At 37.6% G+C, this 19,649-nt stretch overlaps 3 protein-coding genes, 1 non-coding gene and 2 pseudogenes across 4 annotated transcripts; 1 reads left to right on the forward strand and 5 right to left on the reverse strand.

The window, feature by feature from the left end:
- Window positions 1-1,032: 1,032 nt before the first annotated feature.
- Window positions 1,033-3,334, reverse strand: LOC120001766. Its single transcript, XM_038850225.1, has 4 exons — window positions 2,620-3,334; window positions 2,339-2,542; window positions 1,964-2,228; window positions 1,033-1,605 (listed from the first exon to the last, which is right to left on the reverse strand). The coding sequence occupies exons 1-4, from the start codon at window positions 2,908-2,910 to the stop codon at window positions 1,418-1,420; spliced, it is 948 nt and encodes a 315-aa protein (XP_038706153.1). The 5' UTR covers window positions 2,911-3,334; the 3' UTR covers window positions 1,033-1,417.
- A 1,930-nt stretch (window positions 3,335-5,264) lies between these two features.
- LOC120002728 lies at window positions 5,265-6,409 on the reverse strand (annotated as a pseudogene).
- Window positions 6,410-7,123: 714 nt separating this feature from the next.
- On the forward strand, window positions 7,124-7,195 carry TRNAD-GUC. Its single transcript has one exon. It is a non-coding gene; the product is annotated as a tRNA-Asp (tRNA).
- Window positions 7,196-8,432: 1,237 nt separating this feature from the next.
- On the reverse strand, window positions 8,433-12,879 carry LOC120001780 (annotated as a pseudogene).
- A 594-nt stretch (window positions 12,880-13,473) lies between these two features.
- On the reverse strand, window positions 13,474-15,059 carry LOC120001986 (methylesterase 17-like). Its single transcript, XM_038850517.1, has 4 exons — window positions 14,712-15,059; window positions 14,482-14,619; window positions 13,836-13,959; window positions 13,474-13,691 (listed from the first exon to the last, which is right to left on the reverse strand). Exons 1-4 carry the CDS (start codon window positions 14,919-14,921, stop codon window positions 13,474-13,476), a joined length of 690 nt encoding a protein of 229 aa, XP_038706445.1. The 5' UTR covers window positions 14,922-15,059.
- A 529-nt stretch (window positions 15,060-15,588) lies between these two features.
- On the reverse strand, window positions 15,589-18,396 carry LOC120001672 (subtilisin-like protease SBT4.6). The gene is made up of 8 exons (XM_038850092.1): window positions 18,290-18,396; window positions 18,093-18,184; window positions 17,730-17,976; window positions 17,139-17,622; window positions 16,798-17,048; window positions 16,588-16,699; window positions 16,284-16,497; window positions 15,589-16,187 (listed from the first exon to the last, which is right to left on the reverse strand). Exons 1-8 carry the CDS (start codon window positions 18,394-18,396, stop codon window positions 15,646-15,648), a joined length of 2,049 nt encoding a protein of 682 aa, XP_038706020.1. The 3' UTR covers window positions 15,589-15,645.
- Between the last annotated feature and the right edge of the window lie 1,253 nt (window positions 18,397-19,649).

Genomic DNA, 19,649 nt, shown 5'->3' on the forward strand with positions numbered 1-19,649 from the left:
ATTTAAGAATTTTATCATGCATTGACCAAAAAAAAATTCAGCATTGTGAGTGCTCTAATATCTATGGTCTTTCAAACTCGTTTGAAACTTGAAAGGCCGCCAGCATTATAATTTCCTTGTCGCTAACATTAGTTTCCTTTAACAATCTCCTTATCACTAATTAATTTCACGGGCTGGGCCGGATTCCATGGTCAGGCCGCGTTTCAACGAGATCCAATCCAATTCCATATAAGGGTCAACATTAGACCGCCCTAGCTTTGCTGAATAAGGGCTGTTGGATCGGTCCGACGCGGGTTGATTATAATAACATTTGTTTAGAGAGTTATTTCATCTATTTTTTAAAAATATTAGTTAAGAGCAATTATTGAAAAAATTAAGATATGTTGAAAGATTAAAATATTGTCAAATAATACAATTCCGATGTGTTGGCAATAATGTAGAAATGGGTCGTATACAGACTAGAGTTTAGCAGTTCATGGACTGTAGAAGCATGGCAAAGTCATCTCAAATAATGAATTTTCAGAAACTTTTAGTTATAGTTATAGCAAATGTGGACCAAGTAGGGTACATAATTTTGTTTTTTTTAACACCTTGACGGCAAATGAGAAATGAAGACACCTTTTGGTTCAAGAGTTCAATAAAAAGGACTAAATTACGGAAAGAAATGTCTAGAAACAATTGTTAGGTAGCGAGTAATTGTCATAGAATATTCATTCACAAATATATTAAATAATAATTATTTTTAATCATATAGAATTATTTTAGCCACCCTTGATCCAAATCGTGGAACGTACTAATATTTTTCTTAAAATATTTAAATAGAATGACAGCGAGTTATTAAGTGACTATTCCAACAGCTCTTGTTAGCAGAGGAGCCAAATCCATCATTTTTATGGATTTTACGGGTGATTTTGGTTTCACTATCAAGAATCAACCTTCCATATTCTGTCCTCTTCTGCTCCAGGCTGGAAAGCAGAGGAGCCAAAATCTTGAATGCATAGACTAGTTGCCTAGTTGTATGGGAGATAAATGAACTTTCACCCGCAGAAAAGTCTCTTGTGGGCATTCATCAAACACTATTCACATTATATGCAAAAACAATAATTCATTACAGAACAGAGGAAGACATAAGCGGGCACAAGCAGCAAACTATGGTGGTGGTGGTGGTGGCGGCTGAATTATTACTACTATGATATCCACACATCTGTCAACTTAACTAGTACTTCAGCCACCCTGGGAAAGCTAAACTTTGATTTATTTTTCTGTTCAACGCTAAAGATTCCCTTTATTTGACCGACAACCGTACCCCTGCTTTTCCTCTTTTATTATTCTTTCTACAACCTTATTCGTTCTTCAGCAGAATCTGCCAAAACCATTATTATCAGAACACAGAACACGGCATGTGACTAGGATTCAATCAATATGTCCATTCTTGAGGCAGACCCATCTCTTGATCGCTTGTGGTTGTCATAGCCTGTGATTGCCTCTGCCGTGACGCTGGAGATTGGAAAATAATCCCATTAGGTCTTGCCGGAACACTCATTTTGTCAAAATGAAGTTTCAGCGCCTGCACCACTTTTGCTGGTATAAGAACAGTGGGGCATCCTGCCAATCAAAAACGACACTTTCATATAGTTGGGAACTTTCTTTCTTTCCTTTTTCCTGAAATTAAAACTTCAATTTCAAATAGCAAGTTGCATCAAGTGGACCATGGAGAAAGATTCCATTTTCATGCATTTGGCCACTATCAACAAGAATATTACTTACCAATAAGAGGAATCTTCGAAAATAAAACCCAATTAGGACTCAAAAATCTATATGCTAACAACCATGCAAAACAAACAGAAAAAAAAAATCCAAACGAATCCTGAAAGGATTGGTAATATGACTCTCCAACAGCCAGGGAACCTAAAAAAAATACTAACTTTTGACACCGAAATATGACAAGCAGCGATTAATTTACCTGTTTTTCTGCGTGAATCAGAACTAGTATTGCCAATTCGTCGAGGCAAGAATACGCCTGTCCCAGAACACCCTGTTCTAGAACCAGTTTGATTATCAAGAAAAACTGCTCTCACGTCTGAATTGATTTTACTGTAGCTTGTTTGCTGGACTAAATTAGGCCATGAAAGAGTCTTCTGTCCATTAACAAACCCACCACAAGCTCTTCCTTCGATTCCGTTTTGTTTATTCACATTGAATTTACTGCCCCACTGTTGCTTCATGTCCTGTTCTTGTTTAAGCGTGTATAAGTGTTAATTACATCACCAAATCAGATAAGAAGAAGAAGCAAAACAATTCAAAGACGTAAAAACATCGGCAAAACATGCGCAATGACCTGAATTTGCTTATCAATAAGAGCTTGCTTTGATTGAAACTTGAAATCTGGGTCCTTCTCAATTGCAGATTCTGATGTGGATTCTGTAGATGGGCTTGAAAATCTCTCGCTATCGCTGTCTTGAGGCACAACATCGCTCCCCTTCTCCTTCTCCTTCTCAAACTTTCCTATCACATGCAAATCTTCTTCTTGGTTTGAGCAAGACTGTGACCAGAACCTTGATTTTAACGAAAAAGAAAATCAAAGAAAGAATCAAAGAAAGAAAAACAAATCCTAAGTACCTTATTTTCCTTTTCAGTATTATCATCATCTTGAAGCATGTAGAGAGCCATCTTGCGCGTCAACTCAGCAATGTAATCGTCATCTTCTTCGCTGCTTTCCGAGGAACCAAGTTCAGAGTCAATCGGTGAACTAACGACAGAGCCGTTATCAGATAAAGCAGACCAATAGGACCAGTCTTGGCAATTGATGGGTTTGTTTACAGGAATAGTAAGAGTGTTATCTTCACCAGTTAACAACTGAAGAGGCACCAACTCTTCATCATCTCTGTTGTGTAGGTCAACCGCCATCATAAATACTTGCAAGCAACAAACTTGAGATGAATTGCTAAAAATGATATTTTTGCTGGTCTGTACAAGATCTCATCGTGACAGAAACACTGAGAGTTGGAGCGGAGTTCACAAAACAAGTCTATCTGCCTTAAAAGACTGACAGACAGAATACTATTTGGGGTGTTGGGTCTCTGACTCTTATACTGGGCTTTCAAATTTAGTAGTTGGATCGTACATTTGTCCTCTTTAAAAAGGGACCTTTTGCCATCTGTTGGATTAAAGATCATGAACTAAAAAAAAGGGTTCTGGGTATGGTTAGAGTTGGTGTGTTTGAGCACCAATAGAGGATGAGAAGGGTTTGACGAGGTGGAGATAAGTTTGTTCTTCTACCATTTACTTGTAGTTGATGATGAAGATAGTGAAGAGCAACAGTAGCTGGTTTAGCTAAAATTAGTATGATAGTATTATCGCTTTCGATATTTTGTCAGATATATCAAGTTTTATATTATTGGTAAGGCAGATAGTCAACGAAGCCGCATTTATTGTGGAGTGGGTAAGTGAGTGATATAGTTGGGTTAGATGAATTTTGGTGCTATATGTTGGGTTAGCTGGATGGATTTGAAGATTATAACCAACAGAAACAAACCAATCTTTTAACAAAAAAAAAAAACAGACTTTCTTAGTATATGGAGGGGTTTGATAATCGCAGAGTTTTCTATTGTTAAGGTGGAGATCTCACCTTAAAAAACACATCCTCACTAGTCATTTCCAATCCACAAAAATTGGCCCAATAAGCAGTAGGCGGTAGTAAAGCAATTCATTTCAATATTTCATCATTTGGAGTAGTTTTGTACTAGGAAGTCGGGCCAAAGTTTGTGGGCCCAGATCCCTTGAATATGGGGCTTGATCATTCATTCATATATATTCTGTAGGTCCCAAGGTCAAAGGAAGAGAGGAGTTGACTGGCAGATATGAACGTTAGCTCAGTAAGATATCATATGAGTTTGTCAGTGTGTTGTAATTGTGTTCAGTTGCAACATATCTCACAGCATTATAATTTTTTATGACACTCCAAACAGTTTTTACGTTCCAACTCACCTCATAGTACCACAACCTTTTATCTCACAGCACCTCACCATACTACACCTCACAGCACTCCCAAACGTTTACAATATATGTTGAATTATCCTACGTATGGGTTACACCCCCGTGGTGATTGCTTGTGGCGGCAAAGTCTTCGGTGGTCGGATCGAACACTTTTCTTCATGGTTGGTCTCGACTTCAAGGTCAAAATCCAATGAAATCAACAATTGATGACAGCAAATGATGGTTAGGGATTGGTCGTGGTGCTCCGGCGTTTCTTTTTGGTGGGTCGGCGATCTTGATCGGTGGCTGGATGACGGTGGTCCACCATCCCCAGGAATCTGGTAATTTGTTATCTGTTTCGACCTGCACCTGTTGATATGTTATCTGTTTTTAATATATAATATTTATTTCTAGTAGATATCTTATTTTTATAGTTGGAAAGGAAAATTATGTGTATTAGATGTGGGAAGTTATGAAACCACGATAGAAAGACATGTAATAATGTCATCTTATTTTTTGTGATTTTTTTTTGGATTTTATGATTGTATTCATTAACATATTATGATAGATAATGAAATTCTCGATTATTGAATGTATATGTTATCTGTAAATTTTTAGGCAGGTGAAACTGATTTGGTTTAATTTTACTATGTTTTTTAGACAGATTTCATTTGAAAATTTATGACAGATGAAACATATAATATTTTGGAGAAACAGATAATATTTTGAAAAAACATATAAAATTTCAACAGATCCAAAATTGATAATGTATAAACAGATCCATCATAACCAGAATCAGAAGAAAAAAAAATACAAAAAATGAAGAAAGATGATGCGCCTTAACATATGTAATTGTAGCATATGCAAAACAGATATAATATTAGCAGCTCCAAAACATATAAAATATCATATCTAGTGATGACAATCGAATGACGGCCTTTTCATTTTTGTTCTCTATTTCTCTCTCTAGATCAAGAGCTCTACTTTGCAGATCTAAATTTGTCCCAATCGAAGGAAGAAGAAGAAACCTCAATTTTAGTCGTAAGAAAGAAGAAGAATAAACGCCGATCTATGTCACAAGCAAAAAAAGAAAAAAGAAAAAAAGAGGGAAGAAGCAATGAATGAAGAAGAGAGGAGGCACCGATCAAGGAAGAAGAAAGTGGAAGAAAGAAAAAAGAAGAAGAGTATTTGTTGCAGAAAAGAAAAAAGCGAAAGGAAGAAGAAGAATGAAAGGAGAATGTATGTATATGTAGGGACATTTAAGTCACTTAATATCATTTGTCCTCTTCTCTAAACTTTTTCCCGGTTTGTCTTTATTGGAGTACAAATATTGTATTTTGTCCTTCTATCTAATTTCCCCTTCCTTTTTTTTTTTGGAAAATGAATAACCAGACAAAGATACATACATGATACATCCTTCATTCCTTCACAAAATTTATACATCACAAAACAGGGTTTCTTTTAGCAAGACATAGAAACAAGGGTTTTACTCATACTTCTTATTATCAGATCAGAGAGCTAAATCGGCAACACAAATTGGGCAAACATCATTAACGTGCCGGATACATAGCTTTTCATTTGGAAGCAGATTTAAAGGCTTCAATCCGAGCCTTCAAAAATTCAATGTGCTTCTCCAATGGAGGACGGCATTCATTGACAATATCAATTTCATTGAACTTCTTACTCCATTTGACTAACACTGGAAAATTGTCTTCAGTGATCAAATCCATCCCAGAAACTTCTTTCACCACTTTATGCCAAACAGCTAGAGAAAATCCCACAACGTCCACAAACCCAATTGTTTCACCTCCAAAGAAATCTTTGCCATTGAGCTCATTCTCAAGCATCTTCAGTAGCTGAAACCCTTCTTCCCTGCTCTGCTCCTGTTCCTCTTTTGTGCCCACATAAGCCTTCCATGGTGTCCTCATGAACTGCACACAAAAAACACTAGCATAATTTGGAGACAAAAAGATATTTTAAAAAGGCATACATGTTAAGAGCATTTTTCAGTCTCATGAGTCATGGGTTTACCTTTTCATCTATGAAGTTAGCCCAAAAAGGGGCTGTGGCTCGATCATAAGGATCTTGAGGCAAAATTGGATTGTTTTTCCAGGTCTCATCGATGTATTCAATGATAACTTGTGACTCTATAATTGCTTTTCCATTGTGAACAAGCACTGGGATTTTCTTGTGCACTGGGTTGTACTTAAGAGCAGAGAACTCTTGTTGGACATATCTTCTTCTATGTACTCATACTGTATTCCTTTCAGTTTCAATGCTAGTTGTACTCTTTGACTATAGGGGCTAGCCCACATGCCAAACAGCTTCACTTCTTCAGCCATTTTTTGCTTCTTTAGTACAATTGGTATTGCAAGTTTTTTAGTCACTTATAGTATAGGAGAGGCATCCATGGATTTCTTGATAACCAAGAATAAATGAAGCAGGAGACTACTTTGATTCAAACTGGTCGAATTCAAAAGTCATAAAATGGCGTTTGACTATGGCACTTATCCCAATAAAGAGCGAATGCTAATCTAATCAGCTGCGTCACACAATATACAACTTGTATATAAATAATAAACTATCTACAAATGAATAAAATATATATCTGAATGGAAGACGGCCAGAGAGTCGAGATTTGCTTTGATGACAATAACATGGCATAGTGCTTCAAGAATCACAAACCAAAATAGCCAGATTTTCTAAAAGGAAACTACCAACCAAATTAATCTAATCATCGATCAGTAGATAATAAATTAAAATACCATGGCAGGACCAAAATCATTAACGAAGGAGGCTGTAATCACTTAGGTGAAAAGTGACAGCACTTAGTAGTAGTGGTTAAAGTTCAGATCTTTGAAAGTGCCGAGGAAGAAGACCTTTTGCGGTGAGCTTGAAATAATTGTTAGGGTTTGAATTGGGGATTCAACTATTGCAGATTTTGAGGGCTAAGGCCTCAGAATTCGGGCCGAGCTCTATTGCGGTCAGTTGTGGTTTCGGCCTTTAGAGTTGTTAAAAGAGCTGCTTATCAGAAGAGCAGTTTGGGCTTGGTGCCCAATGGGTCATTCCCTAAACTAGGCCGTAATATAGCCGAAGCATACTAATTTTTATTAATGATTAAGTATGTATCGTGAAACTAAACAAGCACGTCGTTGTAGTATAGTGGTGAGTATTCCCGCCTGTCACGCGGGTGACCCGGGTTCGATCCCCGGCAACGGCGACATCTTTTTAATTTTTACATATGACCCTCGCTTTTCATTTATTTTCAATATTTCCCCCATTTTAGTCACCCGCGTTTCATTTATTCTCAGTATTTCCCCCATTTTATAAACACCCGCGGCAACAGCGTAACTTTTTTATGACCCCTCGCTTTTCATTTATTTTCACTCTCTTTACTTTGTTTATTTAATTTCCTCTTCTCTCAAAGTTCACAATTCCCATAAAAGACACGCTACCTTCGAATCTGATTAACAGCAACTTTCCTTCTCTTCAATGCTACCTTCGATTCTGAGAAAAATGTGATAGAGCTGAGCAAACTGTGTCGATTTGCCAATAGATCAATATTAAGAAGGTCGATTTTTAGACTAGTTGTACTAAAACAGAAGAAAGTGAAGCACTGTATGGCTTGACCATGACATCCTGTATATGCTTTTATTACATTATTTTGTTAGTTACTTTCCCTTGAAAATTGCTTCTTTCCCTTCTGTTAGCTTTGCAACACTTCCTGATCCAACTTATCAATTTTTTTTTTTACTGAGATCTTTTGTGAATTGTATATTAATGCTATGAGATGATGGTGTTGGATCTTCAAAGTAGTAAGGAAGCATCAAAGACCTAATTTAGGAACCATTGGCAGCCCTTATGGCTTCCAAAAGCATAAAAGACAATATTCAAACATGCTATACATTAGACCGATACAGATTGGACCTGTTGAGAAGTAGTATTGCACAACTCCTAGGTCAGTTCTCATAATAAAGTACTAATCAAATAAGATCCTAGCACACTGATTTTCTGCTGGGAAGACTCATTACAGATCCCCTGAAGCCATATGCTTGTCAGCTACTTATACCCACATGGGCCGGGTCTTGTTGCCTGATAAGCTTCATGTGTCACTTAAAAAACATGAGAGAAATGGTAAACATGACTAGTCATCAAACAACCATGCTGAGAAGAGAACCTGCTGTGAAGAACTTTTAAGGAAGCATCAACTTATGTGAACTTATTTCGCAACTTACATTTAAAATTCATATGTGATGTGAAGGTCCTAATAATAAAGAGAACCTTGCCACCAATTTCCTCTTGAGGCATCACCTGCACTGTTTCCATTAGAATCACCTTCTCCTCCATCTTTCTTGAACTGATTCATTACAAGCTCACATTAGCAACTTTACTTTCATGTTAGATCATTCATTTATGCTCATATTCAACTGATCCAGACTTACTGTGGGATATGATCCATTGGATTGGTTATTTGATGAGTGAGTATAGTTGTCTTGCCCACCATAGTACAGAGATGAACTCAGGTGACATGGCTCTACCTTTTCTTCCTGAAATATTAAAATCCTTCCCTTGTTGGGTATGTTACAGTTTGCAGTACCTGATATTTGTCAAATATATTCACATATGAGACAGCTTTTTAGTAGTTATAATGAAGCCAGAAGGACCTATATTACCTTGGTTGTTAATCCACCATTGATTTATTGAGGACTTTCTCTCCCAACATCCTATGATTTCAGAGCTTGATGATTTCTTTCCTAAAACCTGAAGTAAATGAAGAGGAGCTCAGATATTTCTCTCAATAACCTTATCACAGATTTTTCATCACACTTTTCCCAATGAATGCTTAAATTAAGGAGTGGTTGGAAACCCATTCAAAAATTAAGCATGATTAAAAGCAAGTAAGAGAAAAAAAAACTCTTCTTTTTTTTTTTTTTTTTGTATTTTTGCTTGTTTAGTAAAGTAATGCTCTGATAACTCAATGATCTTGATTAGCATCCAAAGAGAATCCATGACATGTGTAACAGACAAGTAAGGAAGCAATATAAGAATACCACTGATGGAGGTGGGAACATAGTCGCAAAAGTCCCCTTTGAAGATGATTTTGGCTCCTTGGTGCCAAAACAATCAGTAGTGAATGAGGAAGAACCCACCTGATCACTGCCTTCCATAGTCTCTTCTTTTTTCTTTTCACTCCCTTTTCGGAGTGGCCAAACAAACAAAACCAATACCTTCCCCAAATAACAGCTAGACTTTCTTTTTTTACCAAACACCTACCAAGAAAAACAAAGTTGACAGAAGCAAATAAGATTTGCAGGGGAAAAAACAGAGCAGAAACAGCTAATACACGGGAAGATTACAGTATCTGATGATAAAATCCAAACTGTCTCACTGATAATTTATAGTGAACCCACACAAGACCACAGTAGCTGTGCCGCCCATGTGCCATCATCACAAGTAAAAGAAGCTTACTTTTATGGAAAGGTTTTGGAGGATTTTCTCTCTCCCCTCCACATTCCTTCTATCTATACATATGTATGATAATAATATTAATCATATCCATCCTTTTCCAACGGATAAGTGCTACGGGGGTCCACCTATCATCCTAAGTGGAGGAACAAGATTATGCCATTAGTACTTCAACGGATAATTGCATCCTCTCATGGTGGGTAGAGTCACAAGAACGACCCTATATTCATGAATCATTCTCTGCGCCCTTAAAAGTATAAACCCATTATCTGGCCTTTCACTGCCTTGCCAAAGGCCCCTTCCTAGAAGTGATATTATTGGATATGATTTTGAACAAGACATTGAGAGAGAAAGTTGAAGAAATCTGAAGCAATGACCCACGTGAAGATAACTAGATAAGGTTGATTTCCACTCAAAACCTTAAAATAGTTCACTCCATAATCTCTCATCAGTCATCAAACATAGAAAACACTTGAAAAGTGGATATACTCTTTTAGTAAGATACCATTCATTCATGACCATTTAGCCTCTGGTTATAGAAGGGGAAGGGGATCTACGCATGTTGTCCATGAAAACAATGAAAAATAGAATAAATTTGTCAAACTGTATAACAACTTACGTGGGTATTTAGACAAGTAAATGTGTTTTCTCTGTCTGTCTGGTGTGGCAACAGGGACAGAAGACGTTTAATTGGAATTTCTTTTGAAGTCCAGTACCTTTTGTATATTGGAAAACATCCAACGAAATGTTCTGTTTTGGTCCAGGAGAAAATATAATTTTGAATATCATCCACCCGTAGATAATCCCCCAATATGAAGATTTGAATTGTATAATGGAGAAAAAAATGCGCATAAAATCATGGGAAAGAATAAAAAAATCCAATAAAATGTCCTGTTTTGGTCCTGGATTGAATCTAGTTTTTGAATATGATCCACACAGAGAATCTCCATGAATGAATTGTATTGTGGAGGAAAAATAATGAACCTGCGGCCTGCGGGTGCAGAGTCCACATGTTTTCTAGTCATGCCAGCTAACCACCCCAGCAAGCCAGCACTTAAACGCCCCTTTGCCCAATCTTTGATATTACCCAAAGACACAGTTGTATAGCTCTTTTGAACCTCAAGCATTGGCTTCGCACATGAATCAAGGGCTAAGACTACTTAATAAGACACACCAACAAAGATATCGCAATCTTAGTAATTAACACAATTGTGAAAACTGACAAAAAGCGGGACAGAAAGGGAAGGATAAGAAAGAGAATAAGCAGTGAAGAGAACTCCAAATGTTGACACTCTCGAAATAAAATTCCATCCACTAAACACCCCATCTATGGCCCCTGCTCTGGAAGATATTGGCGTCCTGGTCCACTACTTGACACACAATGATCATTTATTCATTTAATGGTAAAAATCAGACCAAACACTGCAATGACAAATGATGGCCATAAACCAATGAGAACGCACAGGCTTTCATTTTGCGAAGACATAAAGCAAACAAATTCAAGCAAGCACAGAGGCACAAGAAACACAGACGGACCAAAACATGAAAGGTTTTTGTAGTTCAATAACAAGTTGAGCACAATCAAAGGAAGAGTGCAATTGAAGATGAACAAGAAAGTGTACAGACTTTTGATGAAACCAACAAATGTGACAGGTTGGGCAGTAGTTATGGGAACATTAAACGGCCATCTTGAATATGAAGTTCAAATAAAGACAGCCACAATGCTGCACACATCCCTTGTAAAAAAAAGGTAAACAACTCTGTTCACAAAGCTCACATGTACACACACATTCCTTGTAAAAAAGGTAAACAACTCGCATGCACAACTCCCGCAGGGGGTGGCATTGGTGACATATAGGATGTACGCAGATCTTACCTCCAAATAATATGTGGAGGGACTGTTTTTAGTAATTGAACCTGTGTACACACATCCCTTTTCTAGTTTATAATCTCGTTACTTAAGAACTTGAGGCACTATTAATATATTGTTTCAATTATACCTAAATACGAGTCTAAATATCTCCACAAAACAAATATAAGCAAGAAATAAGTATACAAAATTATAAGAGTAAAACTTGGACAAAATTGCCCATTAATGAGATGTAAGCAAACGGAAACAATATATAACATGGAAGAAGCAAAGCAGAGACATTACCTTGAAGTACGCCAAATATCTCTTCTGGAGGATCAAGAACATGTCGATCAGGAAAGAGCTCCTCATAGTCTTGCTTTACCCTATTCCTCAAAAGTGGTTGTGGTAGGAGCCCCCTTAATAAAACCCTGAATGGCAACTCTTCCGGTGGATCTGGAGATTTCTTCATCTCCTCATATATGTTCACAGCATCAGCAGGAGACCCATCCCTCAAGAACCCCCGAATAACTTCGTAAATGTTTGACAATCAGGGAACAAATTCTCTTTTCTCATCATTTCCCAGAGTTCCATTACTTGATCCAATTTTTTACCCTTTGCCAATGCCATAATCAAGTCTTTGTACAAAAAGACATCAGGCTTATACCAATCTTGCTTCTGAATTATCCTGAATATCTGGAAAAATCGGCAGATCACAAATCAAGAACGAGGGATAAAACTCCACCAGTAAAGTTATATAGATTAGCAAACAAAAAAAAGGCACAAATTGACAGCAATCCTTAACTTTTGTTAATAATGTGTCATTTAAACTTAACCACTTAACACTTCCCATTTCACTGTACAGTACCTACATACTGATGCTGCCCTAGAGATGGTGTCTTTGAAGCATTAAATCAAACAGTTGACGGGAAATGTCCATTCATACTTCCTAACAGTGTATCCCGATATGTCTCACAGATATTTACTAGTAACTTACGCCAAAATCTATAAAATCGCCAATGAATAAAGACCAAAAGACGATGCAATGACCGCATGGATCATCCCAAAAAACAGAAAAAGTTGCACCTAAATACCATCTCCTATGAAGGCGGCATAATTTCTCAAATTTAATCGAACCCCAATCGAATATATGAAGTGCATAGTAAACTCAAACAAAAAGAAAAGTACCTTACAAGCCAAAAAGACATCCTCTTGACGCTCAAGCTCAGAGAGAACAGCAATCATGTCCATTTTTAGAAGCCTTAGAACATGAGTTTTGATAAACTTATCAAGCCTCTCTTCATCATCCTTAAACCTCTTCAAACCCAGAATCACAAGAAGCGCCTCTTTCCCTATCAGCTTTTTGCCTCTCCAAAGAGGCCCCCTTGGTCTCCCGTCATGGAATTGCCGGAAATCACCATTGGGTTTGCAGAATTGAAGTCTTGAGGTAAACCTTTCGGGACTAAGAGGCATCAAAAAGCGCCTTACAGGTGTTTTCCTAGAAAGATTTTGAAGGAGGAATGAAGTCACGATTGGGAGTTTTGATCTTAAAATGGCGCGAGCGCGATTCGCCATAAGAGTTCAGCGAAGACGAGGTGAGTACTGTAGGAGAAGTAGATCAATCGGTAAGGGTTTAAGACTTTAAGGATTTGTATCATTGTATGAACTATTGGACTTAGTGGTAAACAGAAGCCGTGGCACTATGGGCGTAAACCCAAATCACTGGGCTCAAGCGCTCAACTCTGGACTTGGACCTTACAGGCCTGTTATAGCCCAATGGGCAGAACAAGTTAGGCCTGTACGGGAGACCAGGGGCTCATTGGGAAGGCCCGAGATCTCATTTGTCTGACAGGGCCAAACCCGTCCCGATCAGTTCTGTTTTATTATGGGGTTGTACTGTTCTGTCTGCTCTTATAAGAAGGGTTTGAAGAATGGGCCTGGGAAACTGGCACATGCTTCCTAAGCTTACTGGTTCAATGGTTCATCATTACTTATTCTTTATGCTTCATTGTTGTTGAGTAGTTGCATGTGCGAAGAGTAGAAGTTTAAATGGTCTCAGCATTATAAATCTCATAGTTGTAAAATACAACAAACTACTACGCTTCTGCATTTCATATATAAATGCTAGGTAAATTAATTATAAAGTGGATTGATGGAGAAAATCATAAAGACGTGGACACTAACTAAGTGGCTGCCTTAACTAGAAGGCTAAAGAGAGCAAATGGGGTGGAGAAGAAAGGGCTGTGATCACTCTCCACTTCATACACGTTAGATGGTGGCCAGCTTTCTATCATTGCATCTTGATTTTCAGGAATTGCCATTTGATCATGGACTGTCTTGATGAAAACACGTGGTGGCACGCTGCCATCACCTGGACCGTCCAGATATTTCCGTGCCCCGGCTGGTGTTGGTTTCAGCAGCATTGTAGCCAGCATGTAGTCCTGACAGTAGTATATATATATATATATATCCCCATTAGCTAGGCTGAAATCTTATCGAGTAAAAGAACTAGGAAAGAGGAAGGAAGACTCCAATATATACTAACCTCCTTCGGACTCAATAGAGTAGAGAAGTTTGTGACGAAGCTTCTCGTTTACTTTGACACTGGTTGGAGGTTGATCAGGACCAAATGCATATTCGAACTCATATATATCTCTTTGGGGTTGTTTCTGTTATTCCACATTTATGACTAATTAATTGCATAAATGAAAAATAAAAATAGCACCAAATTTTTCCTTTTTTATTTTAATAATTGGAACTCAGTCAGGGATTAGGGGGCTCCGCAATTAGTTTCAAATTGTAGAGTCTACAATTGGAATCCAATGGCTTGAGATGTGCCACATCACACCCCATTTTTGTTTTTTCATTTTTAAAATTTATAAGACTTTTTCTTCACCATTAGATATGAATTGTAGACTCTAGGGAATTGTGGAGCCCCCAAATCCCTCAGTCATTAACCAATAACCACGCATTGTGACCATGGTATAGAGAGGCAAAAGATAAAAACAAAAAATCAGAGTGTTTAACTATTACAAATATGCTGAGATGGACACACAAATCGTTGGCATCACATATGAAATCCTCTCGTCCGTCTTCATCTCATCGTTTGGAAAATCTACATAAAAAATAGTATTTGGAAATTAAATTGGAATAAAAAACACTTTAAGACCATAAGACTACTCTAAACTTACAAGTTTGACATCAACACCAGGAGACCCATGTTTCCACATGTTAGCTGCAATATAAATGGCCACATGAATTTTCTCGGGAAATCTGTACATGGCGTCAGTTATGTTCGCACCTGATGCATTGTGTGCTACCAAGCAAACCTAGTAAAAGAAAATTTAGCTGTTAGAAAACTTTCACCAACTCCAATCACCTAATTTTATAAATTAATTTAAAGAGAGAGAGAGAGACTTACCTTATGGTTTTGAGGCAAATTTGAGATGAAATTGGTTAGAGGTTGATTATACTCATCAAAAGTGGAGACATAGTTGCGATCGGCAAGGTCAACTCCGGCGCTCTTAAGGTCAAGGCATGTGACCTTATAGCCGGATGCTTCCATGAGACACCGGATCTTGTACCAGCACCAGGCTCCATGCCCAGCTCCATGGACTAGAACGAAATGCATATATGATTGCTCCTTTTTCTTTGGATCTATTATCCTTTCAACTCTTCAAGCTTGTTTTTGCAGCTTTACTTTTCATCTTTATGGGTATGGGATTCTCTCTCCGTAAGTGGGGTAGCAATGTCGGATTGGAGGTGATGAGATCCGGTGCACCATGCGATGGCTCCCATGCAGTAGGTGCATCATTTTTTTTTTTTATAATTTTTAAAGAAAATTCATAATGTAAAATGGAATTGTTTTTAAGCGTTAGATTTTGAATTCATCTTAAAAATAATAGAAACAAATTTATTTTTTTTATAATTTCATATTCAATAGTATTTTTCATGAATTTAATTTTTTTTAATACCTAATTATATTCACAATGTTAAAATCCATGTATTTATAAAAAGATTTAGAACTTTAAAAATACATTTCAGTGCCAGGTTGGTAGTCCGGTGCAAGAAGATGGTGTTGTAAGCGACATTCACATGTGTCATGACAGCGAAATGTTACCAAAAATGGGCCAGAAACATTTTCAAGCTCAACTTTACTTGGGCTCCAGTCATTTAGATTGGGCACTGATGGGCCTAGATTTTGTTTGAATTTGCAATATTTGGGCCTGCATAGTAGTAAATTTAATGGGCTTGGGCTAAATTTGTCCAAGGAACATAAATCTTACTAGTATTCAGCATAATATTCTCATCAAAATACAGAAGACATTAATCAAAGAACATTTGTTGGCATAAGATCAATAATACTGCGAATATGTATGCACAACAATTGGGCTTCTGACGCTATGAACACCATCAGACCATACTAACGATGAAGAAAATATAGTTCCATCTGCTAGACCTCCACCAGAAACAGTAACAGTGAAAGCCATCTTCTGGTTCAAGGACTTGAAGGAGAGTACTTGAGGGACAACCTTGATATCCAGCTTCGGATTTTTCAACACTTGGGCTTTGTAAGTAGAGTTTGCAGGGCCCACATTTGTAACCACCCTGTGAAACTCAACTGTAAAAGATTTACGTACATTTGGATCAATATGTGCTGTCATAGAGGGGTAATTTAGATCTCTGGGTGATGATGCTTTCTTGCTGCAAGTGCTGTTATCTCCTGAAATGAGTTTGATTCGATCCTCAGTGTAGTTCATGCTGCATAAGAATGTTATATAATCTTCCTTGAGTGATTCATACACAAGCCCAGGATTAAGAGCTTTTACTGGATCAACATGTCCGGATCCATAAGCGAATTCAGCTTCCTTGTTTTTGGTAGCATTCATTGGCCAAGCTGTAGACAAAGTAAGAATGCAATGGTTCATTAAGAAGATCTAGTTAACTGTTATAATATGTATAAAGACTAGTATTAGTATACGTATATGATTACCAGTGGTCATTATAGCAGATTTGATAGCGGAAGGAGACCAATCTGGTCGAAACGTTTTTACATATGCAGCTACCCCAGCAACATGAGGGCAAGACATGGAGGTTCCGGATAATATGTTGTATTTAGCACTCCTTTTGTCGTCAGCGATACTTGAGACCGGAGCAACTGGAGAATATGCTGCTAATATTTCTACCCCGGGTGCAGTTACATCAGGCTACATTGCGATTACAATCTTAGATCAGAAATTAACTAATTAAATCACAGAAAAAAAAAAGGAACATAAGTATATAATAGAAATATAGACCTTCATGATATCAGCAGCGATGACATTTGGTCCACGAGAGGAGAACGAAACAACGACTGGTGCATTCGAGTCCTTGATAGTCTGACCTATCGAGATTGTTGCTTGAGGTTTCCTGCAAAACAAGATGAAAGCATTCATTGATATTATTAAGTAAAGAAAGAACTAAAAACTAATCAGGTAGGGAAAACAGATGAAGAAAAAAAATAGTACTTTGTAGAGTTCATGTAGGCGTCGATTATATCAAAGTTGCTTCTGCTCAACGCTAGTGCTGGAAATGGTACGACGTAGGAAACGTCAAGCACCGTAGCAGAAACAATTGCCCCAGCTGCGACTGAACTTTGAGAATTACCAAGACAATAAAAATCCCCGCAGAGCACAATCTTTCCTTTCACTAGTGCATTTCCGTCATTTACGAGTGGAAACATTGTTCCATTTAGGGAGAATGAATTAATTGAATAACCCTGCATGTTTGTAACTGAGTGTTAGAATGAATAGGCGATAAAAATCTAGCAATGTTAGAGCTAAATTAGAGTATTAATCGCGATACATACGGTCAATGTTTTTCCATTCCCAAGAACAACTTTGTCGACGTATCGACGATCTGTACCGCTTGCTGCGACACTGAGTAACCATGGTGCTACACTTGCAACTGTCGCTGCATCGGGGCCGTTATTTCCTGCGGAGTTTACTGTAAGTATTCCTTTCTCCATAGCATGAAAAGCGCCAATTGCAATTGCATCCACGTCAAATGTAACTGCACTGCCTCCCAATGAAACCGTTAGGAGATCAACTCCACTGGCAATAGCATCATCAAAAGCAGCCAAGATATCTTCTGTAGCGCAGGCGGTTTCAGAACAAACTTTGTATGTCGATATCCTCGCCGATGGAACCCCTCCTCTCCCAATACCTTTTCCTAATCCATAAAAACTAACATCCTTTACTACATTACCAGCCGCTGTCGAGGCAGTGTGGGATCCATGCCCTACATTATCCCTTGCAGAGTCCTCCAAATAAAATCGAGCTCCAATGATTTTCCTGATAAAAAAAAAACACACACACATTAAGATGTTCATATATAATTCATCTTATTGTCTCAATTAGCACTAGAAAGCAAAACAGTTTAGTGAAGATGGATGTGTTACTTATTGCATGTAAAGTTTGCGCCGCCATTACAAACACCCTTCCACTTCTTGGGAGCAGGACTGAAACCTTCATCGCTAAAGCTCGGAGATTCGGGCCATATTCCAGTGTCGATAACTCCAACAACAACATCACTCTCAATCACAGGATTTCGCTTTGCTGTTTCTGGCATACCCATAAAGTCCCAAGATCTTGTTGTATGAAGTTTGAGTTCTTTACTCGGAAAAACTGACACAATCCCCTTCATGCCTGCATATCACAATTTTCAATTGAAACTTACAGCCTTGCAATCCATAAAAAATATCTCCTCATTCAAATGGCTATATAGAGTCTATATATAATTAATTAACAATTGTATTTCCTACCAGCTAACTTCTCTGCTTCAAGACTAGTGAGCTTGGCAGCAAATCCATTGAAACTCTTTCTGTAACTTCTAACCAACAAATTTTCTGCAGAACTGAAAACACAGAGAGAGAGAGACGGGGGATATTGAAGGCATGTTACAAGACACATTTATTGAAAAAATCTACAAGTAATATTCAATCAAAGACTTTACTACTACCTGCCCTGAGCGACTAGTTGTAGCAAACTGAGATGGTGAGCGGATGGTGCATAATCCACCTTGCTTAGGGACCCCATGTACACAATATGAACCTGCAAAATCAACATCCATAATTCTTTTATGATCTTATATATTAATCAAAAGCCATGTTAGAATTCACGATCTGAAACTTTGTTAAACAAAAAACTAAATATATACTTGCCTTCCTATCTTCCTCATGAGTTGCACTGGACGAGAGACTCGCACTGAGTATGAAAACGATGAAGAGAAGAATATTAGACCATGTATATTCTTGCTTAGCCATTGTTATGATGTGAAAAGTACTGTGTGTTGAATGATCAGAAGGAGATATATATATACATATCTCACAGAGTAAAATATGTGTGAATGAACCCAGAATTAAATACATATCAGATTCAATTCACTGCCATTTGAAATTAAAAACATGTTAGGAATCCCTGTCAAACATGCACAGAATTAGGACCATTTATGAGATTTTATTTTTCTTCCATATTAGTTGGAAGACCAAATCGGAAGTACTGAATTATGGTAAGTAGGAGGGAGGGTCACATTACAAGGACACAACGTTTCCCATAAAATTATTCCTCTTCCGTACAGGTATTGAAAGAAAACAGTAGATTTTCTATCTCTTAATTAAAAGATTTGTTACCTTCAAATCTGAAAGCATTTGTGGCTTGATAGATGTCATGATGGGATTTGGAGGTTCTACAATTTTTTTAGAATCTACAATTCACATTTAATGATAGAGAAAAAAATCACATAAGTTAAAAAAAATAAAAATGATATGATGTGACCCACATCACAAACCATTGAATTTTAAACTACTTGCGGACCTCCTATCCATCAGGATGGGGTCATTTGTGAAGCAAAGTACAATCCTCTTTCACAGTTTCACCAGTACGTGTTATAAAGGTTTAGGTTGAGAAGCCCAATAACATTATTTTAATTAGGCCTGAAATTCCTCATTATGGGCTGGGTTTTAATCAGCCCAATAGGATTTGTCCTAGTTTGCTTCAACAAGTGATTCAAGGACTGAAATTCCTCCTTACGGGCTAGGTTTCAGTGAGCCCAATAGGATTTGTCCGAGTTTGCTTCAACAAGTGGTTCAAGGCATCGAGGAAGGTATACATTCCTCAATGTCTCCGGTTCATATTGTGCGTACATGTATTTTTAAGATTAATTTCTTGCCTTTTCACCGATGAGTCTATCCTCTTCAGGCTTAATTACCTTAAATCTATGTCTTGTTTGCCTTAATTTGCAGGTCAACAGAAAATCCGTTGGCTTCAACTTATAGTAGGAGTTTCAATGGATTTGCCGCTACGCTCACAAGCACAAGGTA

Source organism: Tripterygium wilfordii, chromosome 7, assembly GCF_013401445.1.
Source record: "Tripterygium wilfordii isolate XIE 37 chromosome 7, ASM1340144v1, whole genome shotgun sequence".
Taxonomy (NCBI): Eukaryota; Viridiplantae; Streptophyta; class Magnoliopsida; order Celastrales; family Celastraceae; genus Tripterygium; species Tripterygium wilfordii.

Excerpts from the sequence above, each read along its gene's own strand:
- LOC120001766 (XM_038850225.1), bottom strand. The coding sequence starts at position 2,910 with ATGATGGCGGTTGACCTACACAACAGAGATGATGAAGAGTTGGTGCCT. Across the intron at positions 2,229-2,338 it reads TTATTGATAAGCAAATTCAG|GACATGAAGCAACAGTGGGG; the intron begins GTCATTGCGCAT and ends AAACAAGAACAG. Across the intron at positions 1,606-1,963 it reads TGATTCACGCAGAAAAACAG|GATGCCCCACTGTTCTTATA; the intron begins GTAAATTAATCG and ends TTTGATTGGCAG.
- LOC120001986 (XM_038850517.1), bottom strand. The coding sequence starts at position 14,921 with ATGCATTTCGTTCTAGTCCATGGAGCTGGGCATGGAGCCTGGTGCTGG. Across the intron at positions 14,620-14,711 it reads ATTTGCCTCAAAACCATAAG|GTTTGCTTGGTAGCACACAA; the intron begins GTAAGTCTCTCT and ends TTCTTTTACTAG. Across the intron at positions 13,692-13,835 it reads CTCTATTGAGTCCGAAGGAG|CCGGGGCACGGAAATATCTG; the intron begins GTTAGTATATAT and ends AACCAACACCAG.
- LOC120001672 (XM_038850092.1), bottom strand. The coding sequence starts at position 18,396 with ATGTTGATTTTGCAGGTTCATATTGTGTACATGGGGTCCCTAAGCAAG. Across the intron at positions 17,623-17,729 it reads GCAAACTTTACATGCAATAA|GAAAATCATTGGAGCTCGAT; the intron begins GTAACACATCCA and ends TTTTTTTATCAG. Across the intron at positions 16,498-16,587 it reads TCGCTGCTGATATCATGAAG|CCTGATGTAACTGCACCCGG; the intron begins GTCTATATTTCT and ends ATCGCAATGTAG.